The sequence below is a fragment of the Pseudophryne corroboree genome, chromosome 4 (assembly GCF_028390025.1).
Source record: "Pseudophryne corroboree isolate aPseCor3 chromosome 4, aPseCor3.hap2, whole genome shotgun sequence".
Taxonomy (NCBI): Eukaryota; Metazoa; Chordata; class Amphibia; order Anura; family Myobatrachidae; genus Pseudophryne; species Pseudophryne corroboree.
The window spans coordinates 419595510-419613742 of record NC_086447.1 but is presented as its reverse complement, the minus strand read 5'-3'; the positions used below and the strand labels follow the sequence as shown (position 1 = coordinate 419613742).

The following is an 18233-nucleotide window of genomic DNA, read 5'->3' as shown; positions in this document are numbered from 1 at the left end:
TTGTGTGAGAGTTTTTGTAGGTGTTTTGTTAATTTAGAGTGCCACGGATGACATCTAGGCCTCCGTGGAGTGTGATGGGTAGCTGGAGCCACTTCATCAAGGGCTATTTCTAGAGTCTGGTTCAAGTGTGCTATAGCCATCTCAGGAGAAGTGAATGCAGAAATAGTTGAGAGAAGTTGTTGTGGTGAGGTGGAAATATTTTAAAAATTACAGTGATTGCGTTAATATTTCTTTGGGTTTGAAGAGGATTGGAGGACTTCAGTGACACTGAGTTTGAAGTAATAGAGGAGAGCATGCAGGTGATAAGGTTGTGATCGGAGAGAGGGAAAGGAGTATTAATTAATTCATAAACTGAGCATAGTCTGGTGAATACTAGATCAAGGCAGTGGCCCTAGTGATGAGTAGAGAAGTCAGTCCATTGGTAGAGGCCATGAGAGGAGGTTTGAGAGAGTAGTTTGGAGGCATGAGAGGCAGATTTCGGACTATCAATGGCAATATTGAAATCACGTATGATGATGGTGGAGATGTCAAAGGATAGGAAATGAGGGAGCCAGGCAGAAATATATTCCAGAAATTGTTTGGGTTGCCCAGGTGGGTGATAGATAGCTACAACATGCAGAGAGAAAGGAGTATAAATCCTGATAGAATGTACTTCAAATTATATAAATGTGGGTGATGGAACCTGTGGTAGAACTGTGTATGTGACGGATTGGGAAAGTAATAATCCAACCACACATTCTTAACTGTTACCAGGCCTTGAGGTGTGTGCGAAATGGAGACCACCATGTGACAATGCTGCAGGGGAGGCCATTTCTGATTGCGTGGACCATGTTTCCGTTAGATATGAAGAGGTCATGGATGAATGTTTATTTGTTACAAACAAAGCATGCATTCCATAAGGCACATTATTGTGATTTGGAGGGTGATGGGAGACATGTGATGTTTATGAGGGTGGCTGGATTTCTATAGTGCTGTGAATCAGGTGAATGTGAGTGAGGGCAAGTGGTTGGTTCCCAGATTTAGTTAAATGTCACCAGTGAGCAGAACAAGAGAGGGGAGTGGATAATTAAGGTGGCAATGTGTACAGTGGGGTGAGCTGCAGAGAAATTAAAGAATGTAATTGCTTTTATGAAGATACCATGGAGTGCAATGAAGAAATCAGTTTGTGGTACATGGTTTGTTTGAGCTAAATGTAAAGTTGTTCAGGCTTAGAGTGCAAAGAAGTTGCTCTTGTTAAAGTTAAATGTTCAAATACCTGTTTACGGGTGTTGTTCAGGCTGCTTGAAGCTCTGACTTGTAGTTAAGTATTTATAGCATTATTTCAAATTGAACATCCACATGGACATTAAACAACTACATGACTTAAATGTCTACAACACGCTACACCAGAGGCTCATAATGCATGTAAAATGTAGAAGTAGGGCAACTTAGGAAATTGGACATTATGAAAACGTATTAATAGCCAAATATAGCATATGGCATTTGTTACTATAACCAAAAATAGCATTTGTTAAAAATAATATTTGTATTTCACAGAACGTGGGTCACCTCGTAATTTAGTGACTAAAGACATTACAGACACCACAATTGGTGCGTCATGGACCTCAGCGCCAGGAATGGTTCGTGGCTATAGAATTGCATGGAAGTCACTATTTGATGATGAATCTGGAGAAAAGAATGTTCCTGGAGATGTAACAAATACAGTGCTGGAGGAACTTGCACCAGAGACAAAGTATAAAATCTCAGTGTTTGCTAACTATAAAAGTGGAGAAGGAGCCCCTCTAGAAGGAGAAGCTACCACAGAAGGTAACAAAGTATATTTTATACATGTGTGCCCTTACCTTTTTCTCATGGTTCAGACTAAAAGATAATTTATTCAGATTCTCAGCTAACAAGAATACTTTCACAGGTTTATATTCCGGTACTTACAGTATTATGGTGCTCCATGGCAGGCACTTACATAATGTACACCATTCCTTAAGTCGGTGGTTCCCAAATTCGGTTCTCAAGGATCCTTAACAGTTCACATTTCCAGGTCACCCAAAGGTGCACTGTGTATCACCAACTGTCACATTTTATAAATCCAAAGGTTACCTGGAAAACAAAAACTGTTAGTGTAATCTAAATGAATTAGAAACATGTGTTTACTGAACTCAGGGATGCCAACAGAGGGGTATTAGCAATACTGTTATATGGGGCCCGAAGTGACAGGGCAGCCCACTGCTGCCAATGCTGATGATCCAACATGCAAACTGCTTATTAACAGGTAGATGTCTGCCTATAAATAAGAAGTAGGTAATAGCTGGGATAATTAGCAAAGGCAGCAGCAGTGTCTCCTATCATCAGTACCAGAAGCACCGCTAGCAGAAGACCCACTGCCATCAATGCCAGCAGAAATGGCCCCCTGTCATCAGTGACATAGCAGGAAGTGGTTGAAGGGGTTGGATCTCATCTCTCTGAGGAGCCTCTTGACCAGTTGTACTTGCTACCTCCCCATATGTCACAATTTCCCCGTTCCTTTTCTCGGTTTGCTTCATTGATTGGTCCTTGATTGTGCACTGCTAAACCCATAAGGAATAGGAGGCAATGTGAGTATGATGTGAGTAGCCTTAGCTGCAGCACACAGTAAATTAGGAATTTTAGAAGTTCCTCAGCAGGGTCTCTGGGCCCCCTTACCAAGCAGTGTCACCAGCTGTCCCTCTGCCCCCTTGTCCAGCTATCCCTCTGCTTGCCATACTTGGCTACCCCTTTGCCCCACTTCCTGGCTGTCCCTCTGCCACCTTCTCCTGCTGTTTCTATGCCCACCTTCCCTAGCTGTCCCTTTGCCTCCTTCTCTGGCTAACCCTCTGCCACCTTCTTCAGCTGTCCCTCTGCCCACCTTTCCCAGGTGTCCCTTTGCCACCTTTCCTGGCTGTCTCTCTGCCACCTTCCACCTCTGTGCCCTCTCCACATGGCAAGTGGCTGCCAATCAGAAGTGGTGCAGATGAACGGACACACAACCATGTTCAATGTCACACCTACGGATGGCAGGTAAGCACAATTATTTTAAATAAAGCCATTTTTAATTTTTACAGATTTTATTCAATTATTTTGTAAAAAATATTTTGCTCTTATTTTTTCTTTCAATCTTATGTCTGTGCGTGTGTGTGTGTGTGTGTGTATATATATATATATATATATATATATATCTTGTGTGTGTGTGTCAGTTGTTAAGGATTGATGCATGTAGAAGGCGATTAAATGTGATGGTGCTATACCATAAAGATTAATTATATGTGGCAAAGTTTGCGGGAGATGCAAGGGGCATGTGGGAGGTCTCATGGCATGAGAGGTCTGGGGGCCATGTGGGAAAGTCTGGGGTGTATGTGGCACACATCAGTGCTGTAATGTACACTTCATAGCACACACTTCCTCTAGGAAGTAGGGCTTCATGTTATGCCCTGTGGGGTGGAGGAGGTGAGTAGCCCAGCCTGTATAATTTGTACTAGCCCTGCCTGTTCTCATGGCATCACTGACTGGACTTCACTATCATTTTGGACAAGAAATAACCATCTTGGGAAATATATTTGCCAAGACGTTTTATCGAGCAGATATTAACAAAAGCAATACGTAGCCTATTTGTTTAATTGTTTATTTGATTGATGTTCTTAAAGTAGGCATTGAAATGTGCATTTGTTTCCAGTACAAGTACACCTACTGTACATCAATACAAACTCAACTGACTATGGTTGGTTTGATTAGTCATATAAGGAGCACTGGTCCATATCTCTTGTGATTTGCTGCAAGGTATTTTGCTGCTCCAGCCTGTTCAAGATTACAGAGAAAGAAGTAACAGCTAGCACATTCATCAAATAATGACATTATCATATGGAAGATAAAATGATTTCATAGTGTATTATTTTGTGTGCCTGATGGAAAAAGTGATTGTATGCTTGCCTTTTATTGAATATGCATTCCATGGATTAACATAGCATGGCATGATTTTTATCGGGAACTTAAATATTATATTTGACTGATATGTACCACAGATTTTTTTTTTAGATAAATAAATGGTATTTCCACAGCAGATAAAATCAGCATATTGCCACATTGCAGAATAGACATACCAAGTCTTTAGGAGTCTATTTACTTAGCCTCGGATGGAGATAAAGTTGACGGAGATAAAGTACCAACCAATCAGACCCTAACTGTCATGTCACAGGCTGTATTTGAAAAACGACAGTTAGGAGCTGGTTGGCTGGTACTCTATCTCCGTCCACTTTATCTCCGTCCACTTTTTCTCTTTCCAAGGCTTAGTAAATAGACCACACAGTGTTTAAATTGCTGAATTTATCAGCTTCTTAAAACGATTTAGTCCAATAGATATGTTATATTTAGCATTTGAACTAAACCTCAAAAAATATATTTATTTGTAATATTCTGTTTTAGATGTTGAGCTGTCTTACTTCTCCCATTACTTCTGTACAGTTCATGAGTTGGTCACTGAATGTGCTGTATGCTTTCAAAACCTCATTGTAATGTGGATGACTATATAAACTCTCCCTTTGCTTTATATACTCTAACTAATGTTTACGTCCTGGTCTCCACCTTTCCCAGTGGATATGTACTAGGCAGCATAGTTTTAAATGTGCTGTGTTTTTGGTAATAGGAGTGTTTCATTAACACTTTAACCGTCAACAGAGTTTTATATCCCTCATCTCTCATTTACCATACATGAACCTACCAAATAACCTTGTATGGTACTTCTGCACAGCTGATATCTACTAATCCTAGATGCCATAAAGGGCCTCTCATCTAGACACATTTCATCTTTTGAATGTAAGCAAAGATTATGCAGCAAAAAAGTGTACAGATATGTACTGTATGTCATATATCTCACATATTTACTTATACGTCCATCTCCAAAGCATCATGGCCAGGTCATTCATACAAAATGTGCATACCTGTGTCAAACATTACAGCACTGAACCATCTTGACAGTCTGAATAGTCATAGTAATTTTTTATTTTTCTTATAAAATATAATGAAATACAAACACCCCAACATCTGTTGTTTATCATTTAAAAATTAAATGGGAAATTACTTCCCTGAGAATGTCCAAATGTAAATGACAGATAAGTAATGTGATTAGACAGCCACGATTTGATACGTTATAGCTGCAGTCAGTGGTAATGAATTATGTATCAGCTGGATGTGTTGCTAATTGTCATCATTTTTATCATTGTTCCATTACTTTACACCAGCCTAGTACCTGCAGGAGCTACTCCTCCTAAAATATATGTAGATAGGCTTATTTTTACAACAATTATTTGGCCAGTTTATAGTTGTATTACAAACTTGTATGTCCAATGCAGAAAGAAGAAAATGTTGTATTTAAAGAACTACAGTTCTCTCAGATCATCGCCCATACTTAGTCTATACCATGAGAAATACTTTAGGATTAACATTTTTCATATGGTCGCAGTTTAATGGCAGGATCACTGCAGCTGTTGAAATTGCATCACCTTAGCCATCACGTTGAAACATGAGTGCGTTACGCCTATACACTTATATATAGATAGGCTTAATTTTTTTTACATAAAATCTCAAGAATTTCAGGAAATTTTCTAGGAAACATCTGTTGAATGATTCCCAAGCATTTTTTTCCCCATTTTTAAAATCATGTGGGAAACATGTGGATGCTGTCTTCAGTCTTCCTCATTCTGCATTTGTTTCCTGGTGCAGAAGACTTATTCTGCTGAAAGTTCTAAGAGACTTACATATAAGATTAAGGGGCCTATTTATCAAATAATAATTACGGTAATATTAAGAAAGCCTGAATGTTTGAAGGAGGAACTGCAGCAGATTTCCTATATCTCTCCATTTCCGACATCTGCCACAGCACCCATAGCTTGGCCCTAGTAGGATAACAGTAAATCATCTGCAGGTGGCATTACCCTATAGTAGCTTATGTCCTACTAGTCACATAAATTTCTAGGAAAGGGATCCCCCAGAACCTGCCCTGACACATTTGTGATCTACTGACATACGCAGAACTGCCCGAACCCAGAAATAGAAGGGAAATCATTGCTTTTTCCCTTCTTTTCACACTGCAGGGAGCCCATATCCCTACGTGTGCTCTTTTAATACATTTGGGCGAAAGTTAAAAAAAATATTACGAAGAGCGGCAATAAGAAATTTTAATTATCAGGTGTGAAACCTGATAATTAGTAAATACTTCCCTAATAGTATTATCAGAAAGAATAATTGATATGCTCAGATACAGTGCATATAATAAAGTGCTCTCTGGATGATGTATGTACTACACCAATGATCAGATACTGAGCGACATGGTAAATATAAACACAGAGATTATTTCTGATAGTAGGCTAACATCTCCTTCTAAATACATTTTTCCAGTAGATAATATGAATTATCAAATGCATAAGAAAAGCTAGTGTAACATTGTTTGCTCAGTCATACCCAGGTGGGCAAATCCATCTGGTCCAATAGTTAAGCTCATTGATCTTTATGGTATGTGATGCAAGCTGTATTGTCTGTTTACAAGAATTAAAAGTCACATTACAGCAATGTATACGTCTATATATACTTGGACTTTGTACCACATGGATTATCCTTAACTTGACTTTCATTAGATATTCAATAACATATGATAGCAAGGGGATATTGGCAGGGCTGGCTCTACCATTAAGCAGCTTTAGGCAGCTGCCTAGGGCACCAACATTTGGGGGGCACTACTGAGTCAGCCTATTTCAAAATTAAGAATGTTTCTGATAGAGACCTGCTTGTTGTATTTAATGCAGCTGTGGTACTTATCAGATGGTGCCTCCACACTTTCACCAGAGGGACTGAGAAGTGGATAGTGGTGTTTAGGAAGGGGTGGGGGGGGGGGGGGGGATTTGTGGCTGAAGTTTTGCCTAGGGTGCTGTGAAATCGTGCACCAGTCCTGGATATTGGGGACACTTTTATTTCAATAACTATATATATATATCATATCAAGTTTATATTTTAAGCTATTTTGGTGTATTTTTACCCCCTCTGTATGTTTTCTCTTATTTATGTACAACGAGGAAACAATATCTATGCAGTGAATACTTTCCATCTTTGTTGGTCTCCACCCTACCAGCCTATTTAACATTATTGCACACAGAATTACATCTTATTGTGGCAATGTAGTAATACAGATGTTCTTAAAACTGCTACTAGATTGTAACTGCTCTGATTTCTCTAATGTTTACACCACAGGATGCCACAAGATTGTTACACAGCTGTATGAGACCAGCTGCAGTATTTACAAAGTCTCTGAACCGCTCTTACCTTATGTTTTGTTCATGACCCCTGATGCAATTAAGAATATTGCAGGCTAGACAATGACTCAGGGGTCTATTTACTAAGCTTTGGATGGAGATAAAGTGGACGGAGATAAAGTACCAACCAATCAGCTCCTAACTGCCATGTCACAGGTTGTGTTTGAAAAATGACAGTTAGGAGCTGATTGGCTGGTACTTTATCTCCATCCAAGGCTTAGTAAATAGACCCCTAAGTTCTGCAAGTGGGACCTTCGTGAAAACTGGCCATACATTGTGGAGGACTAGAATGATTCCTCCTGGGGCCTAGGAAAAGTGCACCAAATACACTGACAACACAATTCCATGACACAGAGAGACCTGATTATAATAAATCAATGACAATAATAAATATATGAGGCAAAGGTGCATTAACAATAATGGGACAAACAAAAACCCGATAAAAGAATGTAAATAAAGATGGCAGTACATGAAAACATCACACTTTGCGGGTAGATTGTAAATGTTTATTAGAAAATAAATATTGACTGTCCAAGGGGTAAATGTCATGCATATTGTCCTGTACAACTAAATTCTTAATGCAGTGCCAGATATACAGTACCAACTGCAATTAATGACATGTTTTTAAAGCTGCAGTACTACAATACAAATAAATAGGTCTGACAACAGAAGATTCTGATGAGTTTACATGCAGTTTGTTTTGGATCTGGGTTAATTTACTGTTCAGTAAACAGAAACACTATATTGTCTATATTTGTATATATCAAGGTAATAAGGTCAATGGCTCTCGTTAACACTACATAAGAATGATATTTATTTTAAATAATTGGATCAATCACATTTTCTCTCCTTTTTATTTTGGTTCATATGCAACTGATACAATTTTGATTAGAAATGAGTTACTTGTTATTTAGTTAGTGTGTTTCATCCCAAACTACTGTTGCTAGAAACATTGGGACAGATGTATTAAGCGTGGAGAAGTGATAAGCAGTGATAAGTGGAAGGTGATAACGGACCAGCCAATCAGCGTCTAACTTTCAATTTACATATTAGAGCTGATTGGCTGTTGCGTTATCGCCTTGTACTTATCACTGCTTTATCACTTCTCTAGGCTTAATACATCTGCCCCAGAATGAGGTGTGCATAGCTATGTGAGATGAGCAGTTTGAATACTTCAGTTGCACCCATTCCTCCAAACACCTCATCACATAGCAAATTGCATTGTGTGGCCTTGCCTAAGAAAAACAAAGAAGTATGAATCTAACAAGAAATATTCATATTTACAGTAAAAATGAAAGAGTTTAAATTATTATTTTATCAACGCACATTCACATACATTTGTTATTTTCTGTGTATTTCAAAATCATCATTTTATGTTTTCCTTTAATGTTTACTTTTCAATAAGATATGTAGGGTTATGTTTAGCGATAGGGCACAGTTTGAAAACAATATAACATAATATAGAATAGAAATAAAATAACATTAATACTAATTGTCTGGTAATGCATAACATTTTATACTAAAAAAAAAAACTGTGGGAATCTGCCTTTAATACCAGGAATAAGAACATATTTTTGGGGATGGGAATCCACAGGTTACAAGTCCTTGAATTAAGCAATGAGATGTTCAGTTTTGTTTTAATGCTTTATCCAGTGTACATTATTTTATTATTACAAATATGCAAGTAAGCAAACATGCCAAACACCAATTGAAGCTGCAAATGTATTATATTATGTACCAAAATATTTCTTTTTTTGTTGCAAACAGTATCACCAAATGCCAAGACACTTAAGGTCAGTGATGAGACTGAAAGTACAATGAAAGTCACATGGCAACCAGCTCCAGGAAATGTGGTCAATTACCGTGCTATATACCGACCGCGAGCTGGTGGAAGACAACTGGTTGCTAAATTGCCACCTACCGTCACCTCCACAGTACTAAAAAGACTTCAACCTCAAACCACATATGACATTACAGTTGTTCCAGTTTACAAGTCAGGGGATGGAAAAGCCAGGCAAGGAGAAGGAACAACAGGTACAGTGTTCAAAAAGAAAAGCTATGAAATATCCTCATTTTTTCTGAAAGATAATTACATTGTTTTAGGCCGAGTTCTATATAATATGCCTTGTTTTGTTAGCTGTGACCTTGTGGCCAACCTCCTGCTGCTCATAATGATGCTTCTCACAGAGAAGAATAATGAGAAACAATGCAAGTTTCCATACCCAATGGCTCCTTAAGTTTACTTTAAGAATTACTTTTCCTACTGTTAGTGGAACAACATTTAAGTTTACTGAAATAAGGTCAGATGTTCCCACACTCTTCTGAATAAGTTTCATAGTAGATACAGTAGACAGCCTTCACAGGTGCCCTCTGTTCCCTAGGTGCATCATCAAACACTATCCCACCCCCCCGCTTCTAGCCTTGTATGAGGAGTGGAAGTATGGCTGTGAGCTGTGACATCATTAGCTTAATATTTATTCTGCACTCAGAACTGACAAAAGTAATTGATGTGCTCTAGTCAACATCCCCCCCAATCTGGGATGCAGGGTTCTTCCCTTACTCAGAAGCAGAAACACTGCTGCTTCTAATCTCATCAGGTAGTCGATGTAGCCAGCATCTTATGCTCATCATTCTGTGGGTGTGATACTAGGATGTGACATTATAACCCCAGTGCCACAACCCATCACTAACATTGAGGAGCAACAGCCGACAGCATTACAGGTGAGAAGCAGACGCCAGCTGTTCTCCATTCCTTCAGCGCTCCGCATGGTGGCGTGGCAGGGAAATGAAAAATACTAAATGAATACTTATATGTTACACATCCAATGCATTATGATGCCAACTAAACCTTGTTGCTCTAGGTGACCATCTAAGTTCCCCTAGTGGTAACATCGCAAGAAAGTAACTAATTAATCATAGCAATTTAGGGTTATTTGATGTTAATACCATTTTATTATAGGGATGTAGGCAGACCCCCATGTTTTTTATTTTGGTTCTAATTCATCATCATGTTTTGGTTTTGGCAAAACCACCGTCAAGTGTTTTGGTTCGGATTTGGTTTTTGGTCCGGTTTTAGATTCCTTAAAAATTAATACAAATTGACCAACATTGATAAAAAATTTTTATAAAAACAAATATAAATAGCTACAATCATGTCATTTATACCTGTTTATATTCAATATAAAACCCAAGTTCAGTTTTTAAATCCGAGATCCAAATTGACAAAATTCTTGAGGCAGGTCTCTGTTCCACTTGGAACCCCAAAGTGATTCCGAACTGGGACTCGATTCAAGGGCGCAAGTTCATCCCAGGCACCCAGAGGCAAGTTGGACTTTGGTGCCACCCCCCTTAAAAAAGGAAAACAAATCTGAGTGCTCCATTGGAAGTGCAATAGTCACACTTGGATCCCACTGTGAACCATACAGGTGCAGGGTTTGTAGCCCGGAAGCAGGTGACTCCATTGCCTCTGGGAGTTATGCCCCTGACTCGATTGAAATCAGAACCTCTAAGTTCTGGTGTGTTAATATTTCAGGAAAAGCAAACCACACATCTCTATTTTATTATAAAGGATTTTTTTTTTTTTATGAATAGGTTGATGTCTAAGTAATAAATATTTGTTCTTTACAAAGTGGAAGAAATTTCTTTGTTGCTTCTCTGTAATGTCATTATATGCACACGACACCTGCATGAAAGTTTTGGCTTCATTTGGGCAAATGTATGTCTTAGGGTCAGTAATCATGTTGGTTTTGCTTCAAAACGAATTGTTGCTCTAAATCTAGCGGCTATCTCACCAGAATCAATGTAGTGACTGCAAATATTGTAGGCTATTACATTTGGGCCATGGTCTAACTCAGAGGTTCCCAAACGCAATCCTCAAGGCACCCCAACAGTCCAGGATTTAGATATATCCATGGCTCACCACAGATGTTAAATCAAACTGACTGAGGTGCTAATTAAGTTACCTGTGGCCAAGCATGGACACATTTAAAACCTGGACCGTTGGGGTGCCTTGAGGACCGCGTATGGAAATCTCTGGTCTAACTAATGACTTATAAAATGGTAATATTGTATGTGCATTGTATGCATTCCACTGCATTTTTATGCTTCCATTTCTTTATACCAACTTGAGCTTAGATCATTGGCCAAGAAAAAATGCATTATATAATCTCAAATTGATTTTCCAACCTTTTATCAATTTATTAGGAAGATCCTCTTTATAATCTACTAATTACATAAAGAAAACTGTGATGACGTGATTACTCCTAGTACAACAAGTAAATTGGGGTCCAGAGAACCATGTGTTAATGGCTGTAGTCTACAGAATATGCATTGCTCAACAGTCCTTGCTAAAGATTGTTTGAGACTCTGTTTAATGGTTAACTCCCTTAGGCAATAAAATGTGTTACTGGAAACAGTGATGTCTGCTGTGGTGTGTTTCACAATGGAATTGGTGTATTTATAGAGCGTAATTGTATACAATGCTATATAAAATCTCATATAGTTTAGTCGCCATTGGACTGATTGCCAGGAAATATTATTATACCCTGTATAACATAAATTGCAAATTCTACAATGGAAAATGTTTTAAGCTTTCTCTGAGTTACCATAAATATGCTATAAGTTCCTATTAATAAAACGCTGCACAACTTGTGTATTGTTCAGCAAATGCATCTAATGCCATATAACTGAGGGCCAGGGCCCATTAGGTCAAAGTACCCCGTGATCCTATCCTACCCATATAATTGTTACCTCCACCTACATCCTGTCTTTAGTTATTACACTCATTGCTGAAATCCCTTTCTGTTATGTAGTAACATCGGAGGCTCAGTATTACCTGATGCTAAGACTGTAAATTGGTTGTAATGTCACAATATGTGAGAGATGTGTTTGTGTCATATTTGGGTAAGTGCTTATATATTCTTTACTGTTTTACATAGCCTCTCCATTCAAGTCACCGAGAAATCTGAAAACTTCTGACCCAACCAGGTCCACCTTCCGAGTAACCTGGGAACCTGCTCCAGGAGAAGTGATGGGATATAAAATCACCTTTCATCCAGTAGGAAATGATAGGCAACTAGGAGAAATGATAGTTGGCCCATATGATAATACTGTAGTCTTGGAAGAACTCAGGTAGGAACAATCCTACTTTTGAAATAATTTTTATTTATACCTTTGAGAACTTATAACATCTATTGTCTTACCGATTACAAAACCATTGCCTAGCAGCTTGCATTTACCCAAGTGGCTCTCTGATATTATACTGCTATTATACTTTCCTATTCAGTTCAGATGGCACACTTATACTTTATTGGGTTCTACTCTCTGCCCATTCCAACTGATATCCATATTGCTATATTTAGGGCCTTACTTACAAAGTGGTGACTTTTGTAAGCTGTCACTTGCCAGAGAGAAAGTGTGCAAGAGAGAGAGAGAGAGAGAGAGAGAGAGAGAGAGAGAGAGAAATAACCTGACATAGGCCATCTCCTATAACAAAATTATTGTTTTCTCAGTTACTTTTTGCGCAAGTTACTTTTTTTTTTCTTTGTGCCATGCATTTTGTTCATCTCATATTTCACGTGAAGCTTTTAGAAATGAAACCCTTATTGGACAAATTACAATTCAAGAGCTTTGGCCAAACTCTTTTAGTGTAATCAATACTTTGTATTATAGCTGTTATGAAATGGATTGTTGGGGGTCCTTTTATAATGTGATTGACCTCATTTGGAATGGCCTATGGTTAGTGTGACTGTGCAACCAAATGCAGGATACTGTGTTAAGTGCAAAATAGTATCAGCACACCACTTTGAGGTATTGTCAGTGCTTTACTAATGCTGAATGAAGAAGTGAGGATTATACAGTGCCACAATTATGCTATTTTTACAGTGGTGGATCACAGGAGAGTAGTTATTTATGACGTGCTTTGAAAAATGGGGCCTCCAAAGATGCCAAATTCTGAAACTTGCAGCAGACAAACTATTCTTAACTTTATATCTCAGAATCCCAAATACAATATATCCAGCTTTTATAGATCTTTCATATTTTCTATGGCCCAGTAACAGTATGGAGCTATCAATAGAGGAATCATTTCTATCTACATTGTCTCTAACCTAGCATATGAGACACAGCAAGTATTTTAAGTCCTGTGTAGAAATGGAGGAATTAACTCAAAAACCAAATCCCTATGGTGCTATAAAAGACTACATACCAGTGGCGGAACTTCCACCAGTGCAGCTGGTGCGTGGCACTGGGGTCCACGACAATGAAGGGGCCCTCAGCTGGCATTGACTGCAGTGACTCATTACAGTAAGCTGTTGCCTGCGACTGCCGAAGGAGGTGGTCCGGCCACAGGAGAGGCGTGGTCCCTTGCCCTCCGCCTCCCTCCCCTTTCCTCCTGGCTCCTCTCCTCCACACTGCTGTTGTCGGAACCGTCATCACCATATAGCTCCAGCGCAAAAACTAACAGCCTGGCCATCTGCTTTACTATAAGCTCTCTTCCCTTCTGGTGCGGCTTGTTGCGGGTCCGGAGCATCAGCGCCCAGGCTCTCCATGAGGTCAGCATGGAGTACCAGGTAGCTGCTATCCGGGAGCAGGTAAAAGGGAGGCCTGACACGTTGTTACTGGGGGCAGGACTACTGCAGTTTTTACGATTTTCCTCCCCTGCTCAGTGTCTCCTGTTGTATATGTTATGTTCCGTTCTTATTGCTGTGCAATGTACTCACAGCAAACAACCACTGCAGTCATTCTAAAATATTGTCCTGCTGCAGTGGAACTACAAGCCCCTGCATGCCATGCCAAGTTCAGGATGCCCATCTTTGAATGAAATACTACAATATAAAGTTTGTGTGTATACAATTTTCAAACTATTAGCACAAGCTAAAGTGGGCCGGAACTATCTGTCCTCCCACATCACTTGGGAGCAGCATCACAGGCACTGCCCAAACCTCCTCATCCATCTGGCATGCAGCCGTGCGGGCAGTAATGTCCAAACCCCCTGTAGTCTGTAATGCTGAACACCCCCACTTCTCCAGTATGCAGCCGCTGGCAGTAGTGCCCAAACACCCCCATCCCCGTAGCTGCAGGAGGGATCCACCAAGTACCCAGCCACGTGTAGCTCCACCCTGGCAGTCCCCATGAAGTTTTGAGAACTACAGTAGCTGGCCGGCCGGGTGATATGGTGTTTCCTCCTGATTCCCGTAAATGAGCGTGGTGGGTGAGAGGGCAACACGCAGGGAGTGGTGGGCATTATGTGTGTAAGGGGTGCTACTACTGTGGTGGGCATTATGTGTGTAAGGGGCGCTACTACTGTGGTGGGCATTATGTGTGTAAGGGGCGCTATTACTGTGGTGGGCATTGTGTGTAAGTGGCGCTACTACTGCGGTGGGCATTATGTGTGTTAGGGGCACTTTCTGTGGAATAAGGGGTACTATTGTATGGCCATATCCCTTCCTTGATAGATCACACCACTTTTTTGTGGTGATCGCCTTCAGCGCACATTGTTCCTTTTAGAAAGTGTGAGATGTAGAGCACATATTTATAGTTTGCATAGAACTCACATTCCATCTACCTTTACCCTTCACTTACTGCCTCTCCTGTCACCCTCTCCTCATCACCCACTTCATATCACTTTTTTCCTCTTCCTGTCACCCACTGTCTCTCCCTTTCACCCATTATCCATCACCCTCTGCCTCTCCCTGGTACCCATTTCCTGTTAACCTCTCCCTGTCACCAACAGTTTCTCCCTGCCACCTCTGCCTTTCCTTGTCACATTATCCCTGTCACCCTGTGCTTCTTGTCACCCTCTGCTTGTCACACTGTTTCTTTCCCCATCACCCACTGCCTCTCCCCATCACCCACTGCCTCTCCCCATCACCAACTGCCTCTCCCTGTCACCCACTGCCGTGTGGCATATTGTTAAATTGGGATGGGGTGGAGGAGGGGGGCCTTAAGCATATATTTGCACCTGGGCCCACCAATTACAAGTTCCGCCTCTGCTACATACTGTAGATGTCCCAGATCTTCATGGCAATATCTCTTGGCAATGATTGCTGTAAAATATTAGCATACTGAGGGGCATAAGTATCAAAGTTTGGAGAGATATACCAAGTAATCAGCTCCTAACTGCCATTTTTCAACAAAGCCTGTAACATGGCAGTTAGGAGCTAACTGGTTGGTACTTTGGGGTCCATGTAGAGCGATAAAGTGGACGGAGATAAAGTATCAGTCAATTAGCACCTAACTGCCATGTTACAGGCTGGGTGTGAAAAATGACAGTTATGAGCTGATTGGTTGGTACTTTATCCCCATTCAGTTTATATCTCTCCATGGCTTAGTACAAAAACTCCATACTCTCTCTCTCTCCAAGCTTTGATATATATGGCCCATAGCGTTTCTACTGACAGTACATATTTTAGCACTTCTTTGTTGTTCATTTTTCAGTATTGTACTGTAGTACTGTATATTCTATAGTTAATGATGCATGTAAATGAATTTTTCTGTTGGTTATATTATTATTGTTGTTGATTTGTAATGCACCGTAGTGCTCCGCAGTGATGGTAAATAGTGAAAACAGGACATGCCAGGTAGATAAAATGCATGGCAAACAAATGAAATCAAGCATTCAACAAGAGTGCTCCAAACGTGTAGCTTCTACTCACCCTCTAGTTAAATTCGCGGTATAACAGGACAAAAAAACATAGAAAGAAAAGAAATGAGGTGAGCATTAACTAGTCACTTCATTTCTTTAGATAAAATAAATACATACTTGAAAAACAAATGAAAGGCACATTTTATACTAATAACAACTTTTCGGGACATGGGTAAATCCTACACTTTTCACTGAAAAATGTGTTAGATGTCTGTCGTGTATTATTACTGTATATCCACTACTATTTGTTTTTTATTTCTAAACTTACTGATGTTAACTGCAATAAGGACTATATAGACTTAATGTGACATATTTCATTATAGTTAAATATTATTAATTGTGCAGGGCAGCAACATCCTACAAAGTCAATGTGGTTGGAATGTTTGATAAAGGAGAGAGTGCACCTTTAATTGGAGAAGAAATGACAACTCGGTCAGATGCCCCAGATGTCCGTGTCGATCCCTCCGGTAATTCTTCTTCCCAGAAGAGATGTGTACATAGAGATAATGGTTTTATATATATATATATATATATATATATACATACACAAGATAAATAGAAAGCTTTTAGCAGTTAATCCAAAGGGAGCTTATTCATTGAATTTTTATTTATCACTCTGCTGAGAGATTTTGCTTATATTCCAGATGACATGCAACATAAAAGCCATATAGTTCGCATGTTATTATATCGTAGACCTTTTACCATACCTGCCAACTTTCTTTACTTGTGGAGCGGGACAATGGGGCGTGGCCTATGCAAAGGGGGCGTGGCTTTGCGGGAGGACCGGCGATCGCGAGCCACGCCCCATTTTCATCACTGAAGGGGCATGCCCAGCGCTCTGTGAGCCGCTGGCATGCTCCCTCTCCCTCTGAATCCACTGAATAGACGCTGTGCGCATGCGCACAGCGTCTATTCACCGCTGCTCTGCTAAGCAGAGCAGCGATTGACAGAGCCTCCCAACTGACCCTCCCACCGCGGGACACTGTGGCCCGCGGGTGGGACAGCGGGACAGTCCCCAAAAAACGGGACTGTCCGCGAAAATCGGGATAGTTGGGAGGTATGCCTTTTACTAATGACATCGACCATTGAACATAGGGCCTAATTCAGACCTGCAGCAAAATTGTGCTTTAATGGGCAAAATCATGTTCACTGCAGCTGGGACAAATATAACATGTGCAGAGAGAGTTAGATTTGGGTGGGGTGTGTTCAAACTGAAATCATTTCTAAATTGCAGTGTAGAAATAAAGCAGCCAGTATTTACCCTGCACAGAAACAAAATAACCCACCCAAATCTAACTCTCTCAGCAAATGTTATATCTGCCACCATGCAGTGCACATGAGGGGTAATTCCAAGTTGATCGCAGCAGGAAATTTTTTAGCAGTTGGGCAAAACCGTGTGCACTGCAGGGGAGGCAGATATAACATGTGCAGAGAGAGATAGATTTGGGTGTGGTGTGTTCAATCTGCAATCTAAATTGCAGTGTAAAAATAAAGCAGCCAGTATTTACCCTGCACAGAAACAAAATAACCCACCCAAATCTAAGTCTCTCTGCAAATGTTATATCTGCCTCCCCTGCAGTGCACATGGTTTTGCCCAATTGCTAACAAACTTGCTGCTGCGATCAACTCAGAATTACTCCCATGGTTTTGCACATTAGATAACAATTTTGCTGCTGCGATCAGGTCTGAGTTAGGCCTTTAATCTGTAAACTTGATCTGTGGCTTTTGCTGTTGTCAGCCATGTTTGTGAGCAGAGGCGCAGAGAGGTGGGTGGTTACTAATTACCCAGACCTGGGCTTGCTGGAGGGCCTGGGTCCTTCCACTCCTTCCTCATTTGTCAGCTAGCAGCAGCCTCTGCCTCACAGAAGCCAGCACATGCTGGGCTGCAGTTTGTCTGTGGAGGCTGCTGACAGCGTGGCCACTGCTCCTGTGATTTGGATATGCCACCTACATTACCCGAGCCTCCCTCTCTACACTCGTGTGTGAGTGAACAAGTATGAGTACGCTACATGAGTTTATAGGACTAAACAGTCATATTGCTGAAATTCTTCATCCATCCTCTTATCATTTATATGGGGGAGATGTATCAAACCTTGGAGAAAGATTAAGCCAGATGTAATGCAGTGCGAGACGACCAAAGCTCCGAGATTCTGGCGGAACTCATACATTTTTTTAAAGCAGCAATTATTTACAATGCAAAACCAATGTGGGGTCTATTTTTGAAGCCTTGGAGAGAGATAAAGTGGATGGAGATAAAGTACCTGCCAATTCCTAACTGTTAT

General features: G+C 40.3%; 1 protein-coding gene across 4 annotated transcripts in view; it reads left to right on the top strand.

Annotated features, from left to right (window-relative positions):
* Positions 1 to 18233, top strand: part of COL12A1 (collagen type XII alpha 1 chain) — a 248292-nt gene that overhangs the window by 83964 nt on the left and 146095 nt on the right. For 3 of the 4 annotated variants that reach the window (XM_063916822.1, XM_063916821.1, XM_063916823.1), the window contains exons 14-17: positions 1537 to 1806; positions 9075 to 9341; positions 12245 to 12437; positions 16297 to 16418. The exons of the other annotated variant lie outside the window; for it this stretch is intronic. In XM_063916822.1, the coding sequence (XP_063772892.1) occupies positions 1537 to 1806; positions 9075 to 9341; positions 12245 to 12437; positions 16297 to 16418 (852 nt within the window). The remainder of the gene's footprint in view (positions 1 to 1536; positions 1807 to 9074; positions 9342 to 12244; positions 12438 to 16296; positions 16419 to 18233) is intronic. 4 annotated transcript variants of the gene reach the window in all.